This window comes from Bos indicus x Bos taurus, chromosome 11 (assembly GCF_003369695.1).
Source record: "Bos indicus x Bos taurus breed Angus x Brahman F1 hybrid chromosome 11, Bos_hybrid_MaternalHap_v2.0, whole genome shotgun sequence".
Lineage (NCBI taxonomy): Eukaryota > Metazoa > Chordata > Mammalia > Artiodactyla > Bovidae > Bos > Bos indicus x Bos taurus.
In genome coordinates this window covers 60,313,905-60,328,635 of record NC_040086.1, presented here as the reverse complement: position 1 = coordinate 60,328,635, position 14,731 = coordinate 60,313,905, and the positions used below count along the sequence as shown (strand labels likewise).

Sequence of the window (14,731 nt, the reverse complement as noted above, 5' to 3'; positions counted from 1 at the left end):
CTCCTGGATCAAATGACAGTAGCCCTGAGAACAGAAAGCAAGTTTTAATAGCTCTTTCACCAAACCACACGACTTCTCTGATTCTGTTTACCATACTGTTTGAAGATGTTTTCTGAAGGGTCCACAGAGGTTACATTCAAAACCTTCTGGTCATTGTTTGCTAACTGCTGGGATGCTCTTAATCAGGAAAGAAATCAAATTTTCTGCTCGGGTTTTGGAAAAGCTCCTAAAATGTCTTTAAGTTGATTTAGGAGAAAATGCTTAACACAAGAAGAATTATTACTGCCCTGGAATAAATTCATTAGAACTGACATATGTTGTAACCACAGACCAAGAGTACTATATTTGGGGGACACATTATATCCCAAAGACAAGTGAAGTTTCTGAATGCTATCATTATCAGATGATAAAAGCTGTTCAACAAGGACCACAGCCTCAATGTTCTGGTTAACAATTTATCTTAGAATGTTCTTGGTGTTTGGTATAACCTCTCTAACAGGACCTAGTTTTCTCAAAAGAAATTTTCTTCAAGAGGTTTTATGTGATGACTCAAAATTTCTAAGGTAAAAGACCTCCCATCACTTCAGCAGACATTTTCCCTTCCCACAATCCTGACGTGAGCTAAGTGAAGGGAGTCCCTGAAATGATGAGGCAATTTAGTTCTGCTAAGTCGCTTCAGTCGTGTCCAGCTCTGTGCGACCCCATAGACGGCAGCCTACCAGACTCCCCCGTCCCTGGGATTCTCCAGGCAAGAACACTGGAGTGGGTTGCCATTTCCTTCTCCAATGCAGAAAAGTGAAAGTGAAGTCGCTCAGTCGTGTCCGACTCTATCGACCCCATTGACTGCAGCCTACGAGGCTCCTCCATCCATGGGATTTTCCAGGCAAGAGTACTGGAGTGGGGTGCCATTGCCTTCCCGAATTTAGTTCTAGGTTCCAGAAAAGTCCAAGTTTCCCAGTAGCTCAGATCAAACCAGACCACCCCCCAGCCCTTAGATTTAGGCAGAACTAATACAAATGCCTGAATCAGTTCCAGAAGCATCTCATGTCTTACTAAGGTCAGTAAACCTCTTCTAGGGAAGGCAGGCTCCTCAGGCCTCCGTTCAGGCCACATTTGGTCAGCCTGTATTTGCATGAGTAAAATGTTTTCTCCCTTTTAAAAATTCTTACATGATTGATCATGTATAAATTCCTATAATCCTACCCAGAAATAACCCTCCTTAACAAAGGTTTCTAAAGTTGATCCCACCCTAGTCTGAGGGGGGATTCAAGTCTCTGAGGATAGGGTCCTTAAGTCCTTTTTAAAAAATGCTCTTATGAGTGCCTCTGTGTGCTGAAGGATAAGGACTTCTGCAGGAGATCAACTGTAAGAGTAAAGGAAAGGGAGACAGAGAAATCGCAGCAAGCAGAGGCAGGCAAGATTTGAACTTGAGGATTTAATACTATTGGGGGAATACGATTTTTCTTTTTTAAAAAAAGCAAGCCTTTGGGGAGGGATCATGAACACCTCTGCTTCAACATCTCCATCTTCAGCTAGGCTGGTTGCATCAGTGTGCTGATACTTTCTTCTACCTCTGAGAGCTTCTTCAGGACTTGATTGACCTTGACCTCATCAAATTCCAAACACAGAAATTCAGATTCCTGGAAAACATAAAAGGATATTTTAGACAAGATCCCCAAAACTATCCAAAGCTCTGCATCTGGTATGATCTAGCTCCAAAGGCTAGGGTCTATACCCAGCAAGCCTGACTTGGGTCTCAAAACCTAAATGATATTTTACCCACACAATCCCCTAAATGAAACTACCTCTATGAGATATTTCATAAACGCTAAAGAGAGATACAAAATAATTTTTAAAGTAAGTACTTAAGTATTGGGTTTCCCTGGTGGCTCAGTGGTAAAGAACCTGCCTGTCAATGCAGGATATGTGGGTTCGATCCCTGGGTCAGGAAGATCCCTGGCAACCCACTCCATTTTTGCCTGGGAAATTCCATGGACAGAGGAGCCTGGTGGGCTATAGTCCATGGGGTTGCAGAGTTGGACATGACTGAGCAACCAAACAACTTAAGTATTGCTGTTTTATAGATGAAGACTCTGGGACACAGGAAGGTTAACATGTACCACAAAATGAGAAAAAGGCAGAGTCAGATTGTGAACTCCCTGCTCTGGCTGACTCCAAAGTCCATGCAGTCTCCATAGCACCCTGTAATAAAAACAATGGAAAGAGGATTTGGCTTGACTCTCTGTTTGCCTGGGAATTGCCCTCTTCGATTTAGCGGTTATATTAGAAATTATGACAAGCTTGGAACAAGTTGCTTGGGAAACATCAACCAGATAACTGAAAGATAACCAGATCTTGAAAACAGCCTTAAACATTTCTGAGGCCTTTCCACTTGCTGCAAGCCAAGTCTCCTAAGATTTCCTCAAACACATACCTTTTAATCACTGTTAGGATCAATCTACCCTGAATTAGGTAGAGACTAAAGAAAAGTGTGGTGACACTTTGAAGTGTGTGACAGAAGTTTCATGTACACTGGACAAATTCTAGGTCCACTTTGATTTCAGAGACAAGGGAAAAGTATGATTCTGAGTGAATCTGAGGACCATGTTCAAAGTCCTCAAGATCAATAACCATGTAATTTTATGGCAGTATGAATTTTTAGAGACCAGCTACCTTGTTTTTTAGGTAAACAATTGAGGCCTCAGGCACGTTAAATGACATGTCTATTCTTCTGTTTGTTGATGGCATAGCCACCGGGTCAATGCTCTTTTCTTTATATTTCCTTTCTCAATAAATGGCATTTCCCAATCCTGTCCAAAGTGGCAGGGATCCCTCCCTTCAAAGACAGGGATTCACTCTGTCATCAGCTAGAAGAACCCTCAGGATTGGATTTTGTAAAAGTGCCTTTGCTGTTGGTGAGCAGCTGTGCTGTGTCCATACTGATGGCACTGAACATCCCCTAGGAGAAGCAAGTACAGAGGGAAGGAAGGATGAGAGTTTTTCAAAGGAAGGAAAGACAGCTTTCCTTACAAGGAACTTTTCCTCAAATATGTATTTAAATAGGAAAGGGGGATAGTCTCATATGTGAGCTTAGAAACTGCCAGGGTTTCATTTAGTTGAATTTAAAGAACAAGAAAGATGTTCCCTGTGTTTGAGCTACAGGCAGGGTTATCTCCTTTTGGAAATAAATGCAGATGTATGGCAAATTAGGTACTTCACGTGGTTAAATTAAGGACAGGTCTCAGATTTGAAAGCCTCTTATTCTTCATTCAGTTTTATGAGAACTTTATTGTTTTTGTTCAGTCGCTAAGTCATGTCTTACTCTTTGTAACCCCACGGATTGCAGCACGCCAGGCTCCTCTGTCCTCCACTGTCTCCTGGAGTTTGGAGTTTGCTCAAACTCACATCCATTGAGTCAGTGATGCTATCTAATCTAACCATTTCATCCTTTGCCGCTCCCTTCTCTTCCTGCCTTCAATTTTTCCCAGCATCAGGGTCTTTTCCAATGAGTTGCTCTACGCATCAGGTGGCCAAAGTACTGGAGCTTCAGCTACACAATCAGTCCTTCCAATGGATGTTCAAGGTTGATTTCCTTTAGGATTGACTGGTTTGATCTTGTTACTGTCCAAAGGACTCTCAAGAGTCTTCTCCAAAACCACAATTCTAAAGCATCAATTTTTGGGTGCTCAGTTTTCTTTATGGTTCAACTCTCACATCTGAACATGACTAATGGTTATAGCTTTGACTATACAGACTTTTGTCAGCAAAGTGATATCTCTGCTTTTTAATAGGCTGTCTAGGTTTTGCCATAGCTTTCTTTCCAATGAGCAAGTGTCTTTTAATTTCATGGCCATAGTCACCATCTACAGTGATTTTAGAGCCCAAGCAAAGAAAACTTGTTACTGTTTTCACTTTTTCCCCTTCTACTTTCCATGAAGTGATGGGACCAGATGCCATGATCTTAGTTTTTTTGAATGCTGAGTTTCAAGCCAGCCTTTTCACTTTCCTCTTTCACTCTCATCAAGAGGCTCTTTAGTTCCTCTTCACTTTCTGCCATTAGAGGGGTATCATCTGCATATCTGAGGTTGTTGATATTTTTCCTGGCAATCTTGATTTCAGCTTGTCATTCATCCAGCCCAGCATTTCCCATTACGTATTCTGCATAGAAGTTAAATAAGCAGGGTGATAATACACAGCCTTGACAGGCTGCTGCTGCTGCTGCTAAGTCGCTTCAGTCGTGTCCGACTCTGTGTGACCCCATAGACGGCAGCCCACCAGGCTCCCCCGTCCCTGGGATTCTCCAGGCAAGAACACTGGAGTGGGTTGCCATTTCCTCCAATGCATGAAAGTGAAAAAATAAAGTGAAGTTGCTCAGAGCCTTGACATATTCCTTTCCCAATTTTGAACCAGTCCATTGTCCATGTCAGATCTTCAGCCTGATTTTAAAACATTTAAAAATATTTGGTCTTTGAAACAATTGTCTAGGAACTAATAATTACCAGAGTCCAACATATATATTGGAGAAGGCAATGGCACCCCACTCCAGTACTCTTGCCTGGAAAATCCCATGGGTGGAGGAGCCTGGTAGGCTGCAGTCCATGGGGTGGCTAACAGTCAAACACGACTGAGCGACTTCACTTTCACGCATTGGAGAGGGAAATGGCAACCCACTCCAGTGTTCTTGCCTGGAGAATCCCAGGGATGGTGGAGCCTGGTGGGCTGCTGTCTATGGGGTCGCAGAGTCGGACATGACTGAAACGACTTAGCAGCAGCAGCAGCAACATATATATTTAGGAACTGGCAGAAGAGATGATGTAACCCATGTTTCACCTCAGTGAGATAAAGCCTGCTACAATAATAAATCACCTGTGTTTCCATTTATATGGGAGGAGCTTATCAAGGACAATGTTCCTAGAGATAGAAAAACCTGAAGCAAGTTTAATAAATAGCCAGGATGTTTTCTGACTAAACATCATTTATTTGTTGTAATTTTCAGTATTCAAATGATCTTTGATTGGACCTCTAAGTATTCATGAAGCTCAGTTGACTTCTAAGGGAAATCAAATACCAGAGAGAAGAAGCAGGCTAAACAGAGTCCAAAGTTAAACAAATATTTTCCATGCACTCTCAAACTTCACCTTTCTCCCCTGGAAACAACACAGACTAACAGTCTTAGAAAGACACCTATAACCATACATGACTCTTTAAGAAACAGTTTACTTGAAACTGCATTATCAAGGCCTGGCTTCATCTAGTTATGCTACCAAAATATTTTATCAGGAAATCAGGAGCCTTTAAACTGGGGCTTATCAAATGGAGCTTTGTCCAAATTTTGCATTTGGCTGGGGTGCCTTGCAGAAAATACATCTAAAGCACTTGAAAAATATCTTTAGAAATGCAAATGATGCTTTTCACCAGATGCAAGAAGTAAAAGAGCAATTGGAAACACTTGATTTTTTCCTCAAAGTCATCCATCTTGATCTGGGCCTAACTAGTCATAATAATGAAAGATGATAAGACTAAATTCCTGTATTTAAGTATCTGAATCAAAGGTAGAACCTGCTTCTTAGTAGAGTGTAGATACATCATCAGATAGAGTCAGAAAATGGTTCAGTTCAGTTACTAAGTCGTGTCCAAGTCTTTGAGACCCCATGGACTGCAGAACCCCAGGCTTCCCTGTCCATCACCAACTCCCAGAGTTTACTCAAACTCATGTCCATCGAGTCAATGATGCCATCCAACCATCTCATTCTCTGTCGTCCCCTTCTCCTCCTGCCTTCCATCTTTCCCATCATCATCAGGGTCTTTTCCAGTGAGTCAGTTCTTTGCAACAGGTGGCCAAAGTATTGAGTTTCAGCTTCAGCATCAGTCCTTCCAATGAATATTCAGGACTGATTTCTAGGATTGACTGGTTTGATCTCCTTGCAGTCCAAGGGTTAATGGTTAGCAGGTGAATAAGCAGATGCATCATTAAGAATTTGTACTCTGATCACGAGTACAGCAATGTATTAAACACAAGGATTCTATTCCAAATTAGAAAAGAAAGCAAAGGTAACCTATTCAAATATTCTTTCCAAGTACAAAAGCTAAAAAGTCATAAAATCCTAACAAGAGATCCTTGAGGGGCTACTCTCTCCAAACTAACAACAACAACAAAAAAAACCAAGCTAGCTTTTAATGACATCTAGAAAAGGACATCTTACATGTTCCTAAGGAACTCCTTTCCCAGATAACTATTCTATTTTCAGGAAACTCTTATGTGTCAAGCCTAAATCTTTACTTTTTTAGCTTAAACTCATTTCCCAGCAAGGTCAGAGAATATAACTGATTATTTGTTTATATAATAATTAAAGGCTGTTATTAAGCAAGTGTTTGGTTTCTCCATCTACATACTAAATAATCTTTTTGTTTGTACTATCATTTAGAAGACCTTTTTATCTAGGTCCCAGAGAAGGCAATGGCACCCCACTCCAGTACTCTTGCCTGGAAAATCCCATGGATGGAGGAGCCTGGTAGGCTGCAGTCCATGGGGTCGCTAAGAGTCGGATACGACTGAGCGACTTCACTTTCACTTTTCACTTTCATGCATTGGAGAAGGAAATGGCAACCCACTCCAGTGTTCTTGCCTCGAGAATCCCAGGGACGGGGAAGCCTGGTGCGCTGCCGTCTATGGGGTCACACAGAGTCGGATACGACTGAAGTGACTTAGCAGCAGCAGCAGCAGCATCTAGGTCCAGCAGCATACCCTGACGAATTCTTTGGCAAAACAATACTATAGTGACAAAAAGTGACTTATTAAAAACCTGTGTGCTCATTCGCTTCAGTCGTGTCTGACTCCTTGTGACCCTATGGACTGTAGCCCATCAGGCTCCTCTGTCCATGGGATTCTCCAGGCAAGAATACTGGATTGGGCTGCCATGCCCTATTAAAAATCTAAGTGGAACCATTCAGAATAAATTCAACATAAGACAAAATAGAAATCTTATAGCCTATATCTTCTATATTATTTCCTGTTCAAAGTTTCCACAAAGATCTATCCCAATTTATTGGTCATATTTAACATTATAATACAACTTTGGCAAATTCTAACATGTTCGAAATGTGGACAATGGAGGATGAAAGTGGGAAAGGGTGCTGTAAGATCCCGCTGCTGCTGCTGCTGCTGCTGCTGCTGCTGCTAAGTCGCTTCAGTCGTGTCCAACTCTATGAGACCCCATAGACAGCAGCCCACCAGGCTCCCCCATCCCTGGGATTAACACTGGAGTGGGTTGCTACTTCCTTCTCCAATGCATGAAAGTGAAAAGTGAAAGTGAAGTCGCTCAGTCGTATCCGACTCTTAGCGACCCCATGGACTGCAGCCTACCGGGCTCCTCCATCCATGGGATTTTCCAGGCAAGAGTACTGGAGTGGGGTGCCATTGCCTTCTCCACCAATACTAATTCAGAAGGCCACATTTGGTGACCAGTTTTCATAAAGCAATTCCCCAATTTTTCTTTTGGCTGCATTTACTGACACAAAGAGACTCTTAGCTGAGCACAAAGTTTTAGCCATGAAGCCTATCCCTCTGTTTAGGTTGTCCTTTCCTAAACTGAAATTAATCTTCTGAGCTGCAGCTCTGCCACTCTGAGTCTTCTGGAAAGAGAAAGAACATTTGGCAAAGGTCAAAATTGGCAATGGTGTCTTGAAGAGGAATTAGATAATAAATAAGGTAGCCAGGGCTTTGAATACTGCCCACCAGAGAAGTTTAAAACAGCTTCATAGGTAAATCTGTGTTCACCACTCATTCCCATACTTTCTGCGACTTTCTCAGAATTATACCAATACTGCTCCCAACTCCTGCAGGAGACCTGGAAATAGCTTCTCTGTAGCAAAGAATCCTCCAAGTTACTTCATAAGGAACCACTTGTCCAAAATTAAATTTTATAGTTCTCTGAAAACTGTGCTGATTATTCTTCACTTGTCCTTTTGATGTAGGAGATAGATGGGCTCCAGGTTAGACATTTACAACTGGCCTGTTTACATTTCACTGGACACAAAGAAGTGGGCTTCTGGCTGGTTACTTAACAACTGTTACCATTTCTTGAGACAAGAAATAGGTGGGCTTCAGATAAGTAAGTCATTTACAATCAGCCTCCTGTTTGCTCTCTGAAATGTAAACAGCCAGGTAAATAGCCAGGGTTTGTTTCTTGTAAACATCTTAAGGTCATAGTCATGGCAAGGACAAAGAAGGGCAAAACCCTGTTTGAGTAAAGCATTAAGGGATCTCTACTTCCCCCTCTTTTGGGTCAAGGGAGACACTACACATGAACAGAAAGGCTCCTTGAGTCAAAAGTCAAGAGATAAAGTCAGGCCATAATTGGTCTTGCTCCTCCCAGAAGCCTTCACTTTGAGATCCATCTTGGCTGAGGGGTGCATGCACAACCCAGGGAAGGATCCCAGGGTAGGTCAAGTGTGGAAAAAGAAACCAGATAACAGGCTCGAAGGAAGACAACAGAAGAACTGACCTGTATGAATAGCTTAATCGCCTCTTTACTGAGCTCCTCCTCACTAAGGGGAACACTCACACACTTTCTCTCCAGGTGTGCATCTCTGTCTGTCTTGTTTCTGTCTTAACTTAAAAAAAAAACTATTTCTCTGTATGCTCTCCCACTCGTCTATGTCTCTAATAATCAACTTTGTACCTACATTTACAGTTTCTGCTTCCGTGATAAATGCATTCTTCACTGGGGGCAAAGACCCAGGGGAAAGTAACTCCTAGCCTCTAGCCCTTGCTGGTCTGGTGGCTAGGATTCCTGGTTCTCATCCAGGCTACCCAGGTTCAATTCCTGGGCAGGGAATTAAGATCTCGTGTCACGCCACGGCTCGCTGCTGCCTCGCCACGATCACTTTCATACCATTCCCCACCTTTCTCTGCCTTGCTCCAAGTTCTCTAAGATTGTGTCACTCTCTTATTCTCTGGTTTACAGTTGGGTTTTGACAAGAGAAGACAGAGGTCAGGATATTTATTTCCCTACTCCCAACTCCCTTTCCTCGGCTATTTCCAGTATCTTCTATGTGTGAGTATCGTTTCTTTATCTCCCACTTTACTTTCTGGCCTTAATCACTACTTCAGTATAGACATTAAGATGATTTTCTTCAGACTGTGAAAGTACATAACCACTAAATACAAATTGCAAAGATGAGCAGGGCAAGAATTTTTATCATGCCTAAGTTGGTAGAAAGGCTGCCCTCTTAAGTGATAAATGACAGTATGAACCAGCATCAGTATTTACTTTTTTTCTATTGTAATTTGATATTAAATTTTATATAATAGCACTTTGATATTAAAAAAGAAGAAAAACAACAATAGTAGTAACAACTGTGCAAGGTGACATTTCATTAAGAATCTGCATCAAAGGTCTTGATACCAGACTAATGCCCTCATCTTTACAACCTGCCCTTATACCCTGAATCTAAAGCAATGGATAGCTTAGGCGGCAGCTTAAAACAATACTTTCCAAAGGAACATTTGTGATTTATAACTTTTTGAATCTTTCAACACAGATTTTTAGCAATACATCTTATTAATATAACCAATGGCCCTTACTCGGGCCATTTTTAATCGTGAGGAAATCCTCATTTCAAATATAATAGCTGACAAATCCTACATTTACTGTGTAAAAAGCATGCTTTAGCAATTTTCCAAAAGGGAAAAATATTATACTATAAATTATAAAGCAAATTATTCTATTGAAGATCAGAAAAGACTAAAATCCATCTCTTATGGAAGCTAAGACTGAAACTTAATGACAGAGCAACTAAATTAAAATGATTTACCCCAGGTCCGCGCCCGGGCAAGGGAGGCCGCGCTTCCTGCCCGCTCGCCCGCCCGGCTCTCTCCCCGCCCCTCATTGGAGCGGAGGAGGCGGCGGCAGCCAAAAAAATAAATAAATAAATAAAATAAAATGATTTACCCCAAAACTCAATAGATGTCCCCATGTGCTAAGATCAAATATGGGACTAAGATGATGGTAGTTTCAGAACCAGAGCAGCTCCTATAGGAAGTATTTATCTACACTCCCTCGGTCTCCTAGAAGAGGAGAGAGTATTCTCGGTGTAGTATAAAAGCATTAACCATCACTAGATAACAATTACTGAGTTTTCTGATGACATTATTCAGGCATTTCAAAGGACTTCTGTGAAGACGACTTGAGAAGGGGAGTTTAAAGTGCTTAAAAATTAAAAAGTTTGCTCTCTCACAAATTCTTATTACATTAAAAGATAAATTTTATGAGAAAACATGAATTTTTAATCAGTTAACTAGAAACTCAAGAGAGAAGAGAGACATCGGGTATCCAGGGAGTTTCAGATCTACCACTGATGTAAGCTACCGCTAAACAAATCTAAGGGACCTAATTTCAGCTTTTTAAGTAGTGCACGTGGGTTTTACATAAAGTGGCACAATTTTTAAATAAAATAACATCAGATCTTCTTTATTCAGGAACTGATTATCTGGGTCTCTGCTGCTTGACTTCCTCTTTTGGGGGCCATCTTTTAAGTATTTCTACAAAATGGGAAAAAGAAGTGAAACTTAAAAACTGGTTAATACGACCAAATCATAGCAGCTCTGCAGGAGGTTTTTTAGAAATGGATATTAGAGCTATTAGGAGGAACTCTGTGACTTCACATAACTACTTTGGAAAATTATACTCATAAAGTTGTAATTTAAGCCAGAAAGATCTTCTTATCCCAAATATTTCCCTTCCTTTAGTAACCAGGACTACTGTTCCCAGCTTAATGTCTTTAAAACAGAAATATTCCCAGGAGAGGTAATTCAAAAAAGTCACTTACACCTTTCTATTACTTAAATTAGGACATTTATTTTCCTCCAGGAAGAATGAACCCAAGTAGCCTGCCTGAAACCACATGGTACCTATCATTAAGAGGAACTGGGGAAAGTGGGACAAATAGGTAGGGCACGAAACATAAAAGTAGGGAAATACCAGAAGCAAATCCTTCTCATATCAGATGCACAGATCCACAGGTGAAGGATCTTAAGCTAGTCTTACCCTAGATATACACTCTCCATGCCTTTCTAATCACCTGATCACCAGGAAAACCTAGGGGGCATTAGCAAGATAATCACAATGAAAACCAAAGGCTGAATTCACACACACACACACACACACACACACACGCACGCACGCACACACACACGCACACACACACACGTGTGGGGTGCTTTCATTTTCATCTGCAAGCTCAGGGCCTGTGACCCAACACCAGGAAAACCTAGGGGGCATTAGCAAGATAATCACAATGAAAACCAAAGGCTGAATTTACACACACACACACACACACACACACGTGGGGTGCTTTCATTTTCATCTGCAAGCTCAGGGCCTGTGACCCAACAAGGCAATGAGATTCCAAGAACACTGTCCACTCAAAGCTGTTTGAATTTCTAAGAAGAGAGAAAGTAGGAGTATTCCAAGAATAGGACCCTAAAATTCTTTTGGTTATAGATTTCTTAGCTGGAAAAAAATCTAGAGTTATGACCTAGAAGAAAACTGGACTGTCCTGCCAATGTGTGGTCAAATGGAGCACGTATTTTGGCCCAGGCAACCTGACTTGTTTCTGAAAGGGAGAAAATAGTTTTGACCTTAAAAGAATGAGAGCTTCTTTCATTGGCCAAATTCTGTACTGCTAAACCAAGACTATCATTACTTATCTTCCTCCAAGATTTCTGAGCAATTTGACACTTATTTGCTCACCATCAGTGTATGTGCTTGTGCTCAGTCACATCCAACTCCTTTATGACTCTATGGAACACAGCCTGCCAGGCTCCTCTGTCCATGGGATTTTTCCAGGCTAGAGTGGGTTTCCATTTCCTCCTCCAGAGGATCTTCCCGACCCAGGGATCGAGCCTGCATCTCCTGCATTGGCAGGCGGATTCTTTACCACTGAGCCACCTTGGGACGCCTCTGTCAGTGTACAGTGAAAGGTAAAGGTACATCAGTCTTCTTTTTACCACTAAAAACAAAAGAAATCCAAAGACTAGCCCCACTTACATGAAGCCTGAAACTCCCAGCTCTTTGATTCAACCCACTGCCAACTGACACCTACATTTGACCCTCAATTTGGACTCTTTCAAACCTGGTTAGTGTACATTTACAGATTAGACTGGGAACTAATTAGACAGACCCAATTTTGTACTGATCTACATAAATACTAAACAACACTTAGTATTTTAGAAACACCCGACAAAAGAAAATCAATTTGCTGTATGACTCAGAGAACTTAAAAGAGGGCTCTGTAATAACCTAGAGAGGTGGGGATGGATGGGAGGTGGGAGGGAAATTCAAGAGGGAGGGGACATATGTATACCTATGGTTGATTCAGGCTGACATATGATAGAAATCAAATGAATATTGTAAACCAATCATAAATAAATATTAAAAATCTATGGAAACAAGTTATATAAACACTAAAAGCTCAACACAATGAGATTATTGGCTGATTTCTACAAAACACTGTGCTCTACTTCATTTTATAACTTCATTTTCAGCAGGATTTAATACTTAGCTGTTAAGATTTTCTGTATTTTGAAATACTGTAGCTGAAATATATTTTGGTAAAAAACTATTATAAGGTGCTCTTGTTTGATCTTCAGGAGATAATACAGAGTTTTGGCTAAGTAGAACTAGTTCTCATGTGACAATGGACAAAGGACCAGAGGATCAACTGTGAAACAGCTGAAAAGGCAAATCACACTCAGGGAAGGAGAAATTTCACTTAAATCTTAGAGAAACCAAATGACAAAACTCTTTAGCACATGAGAAACAGAGTGTTGTTAATTTTACTTTGAAGTTCAAATTGGGGCCTCTCATCATTCCCGATGAGGTACCTTCCAGAGCAAACTCATTTGCAAACAACTTTGACAAACAAACTAAAATATATTTACATGAAAGGAATAAAGAAGATTTAAAAAAACACCTCATCAAGAGTAGTTTGTTTAGGCGATACCATTAATTAGGCAGGAACAAAGTAAGCAACGGCACTTGCTTTCTAAGGGGCTCTTGATAACTTAGAGATTATGATGGGAGAAATACCTTAATACAGCCAATAAAAAGACAAGAGTGAAGCAATGAATTACAAACTCCTTGGCAGGAGGAAGACAACTAGATGATGTCCAATTAGAGCCCAGTTCCATTGCTCTGCCAATAGCACCACCCATCTATCCCCAGCTTCCTCAATGTGGTTTAAGTCATTCATGACAGCATGATTAAGCAGAACTAGGCACAGTTAGAAAGCAGCATTTCCCTTCCATTTAGAGGAAGCAAGGGAAGCCATGCAAGGAGGGCAAAGGATGAAATGATGAAGAATAAGGGCACTTTTGAACTCAGAAAGCACTGATTTGGGGAGAAAGAGTTTGGGATTCGGTTTTTTTTTTCCTGGCAAGGCTGTGGAGAGTGGGGACTAATTTTGTTGGGCTTCCAACCAACTCCAAATACAGTAACATTCTGAGGCACTGTAGGCTGGAACTGTCATTCTAACATTTGAATTTGTGGGGGACACAATTCACTCCATAATAATCTCCAATGCTTGGAGTGCACTGCGTTATCAGGCATCACCTAAGTGTTTGCAGTTATGATGATGATGATAAGCTCATACGAGTCTAGGCTTTACAGAAAAGAATTTCTAATAGTCTAGAAACAAGAAAGACACAGGCAAACACTCAAAAGCTATCTTCTGACTGCTCAGGTCTGCCAGCCCAGTGTGGCAGAAGCCATATCTGGCCTCATCCTTACTGAACTTGAGTTTGAAATGTCATTTAATCAATAAGGGCTGCCAGGATGAGGGTTGGAAAATGGCATCAAAGAAATCTTTCCTAATCCTCACTCCCTGTCCCTATTTAGTACTTTGCTGCCATTTTGTGTCCCAAAGTCCAGCCCTGAAGACTGACTTGGAATCTGACACAACATTCTGTCAGAGAATATGAGGATGAGGGAAGAAGACAGGACTCGCAGTCACTGAATGAAGTTAGTCACTAGCCTCTCTAGCTCAAAGAGTTTACTGTGAACTTCTGGAGCTAGCATCTTTATTGTCGAGCTTGAATCCTTGCATCATTTAGGTTGCTGGAGCCTTTGTCCATGCGTAATAATCACCCCTCCCATCACCACTGTGTTTACAGTTTAGAAAGCCATTTCCCACGCATGACCTACCTCATTTGATCCTTAGAAATGCCGTTACTAGGAAGAAGCCAAGCCAGAGGAAAGGAACTTTGAACTAGAAGGGACAGACCTTGTCCATCTAATCCCAAATCAGATCTTTTCAGCTATATTTGGAAGATTTCATCAGATTATGCAATGGATTTTATGGGTTTTTATATACTTCAGTCCAGTTCAGTTCAGTCGCTCAGTCATGACCGACTCTTTGAGACCCCATGAATCGCAGCATGCCAGGCCTCCCTGTCCATCACCAACTCCCGGAGTTCACTCAGACTCACGTCCATTGAGTCAGTGATGCCATCCAGCCATCTCATCCTCTGTTGTCCCCTTCTCCTCCTGCCCCCAATCCCTCCCAGCATCAGAGTCTTTTCCAATGCGTCAACTCTTCGCATGAGACGGCCAAAGTACTAGAGTTTCAGCTTTAGCATCATTCCTTCCCAAGAAATCCCAGGGCTGATCTCCTTCAGAATGGACTGGTTGGATCTCCTTGCAGTCCAAGGGACTCTCAAGAGTCTTGATAT

The 14,731-nt window shown here is 41.4% G+C and overlaps 1 protein-coding gene across 3 annotated transcripts in view; it reads right to left on the bottom strand.

Annotated features, from left to right (window-relative positions):
* Window positions 1-1,416: 1,416 nt before the first annotated feature.
* COMMD1 (copper metabolism domain containing 1) overlaps window positions 1,417-14,731 on the bottom strand; it is a 170,773-nt gene continuing 157,458 nt past the window's right edge. For 2 of the 3 annotated variants that reach the window (XM_027555596.1, XM_027555599.1), the window contains one exon: window positions 1,417-1,640. In XM_027555596.1, the coding sequence (XP_027411397.1) occupies window positions 1,533-1,640 (108 nt within the window). In that variant the 3' untranslated portion in view covers window positions 1,417-1,532. The remainder of the gene's footprint in view (window positions 1,641-14,731) is intronic. The other variant, XM_027555597.1, reaches the window with a different exon arrangement.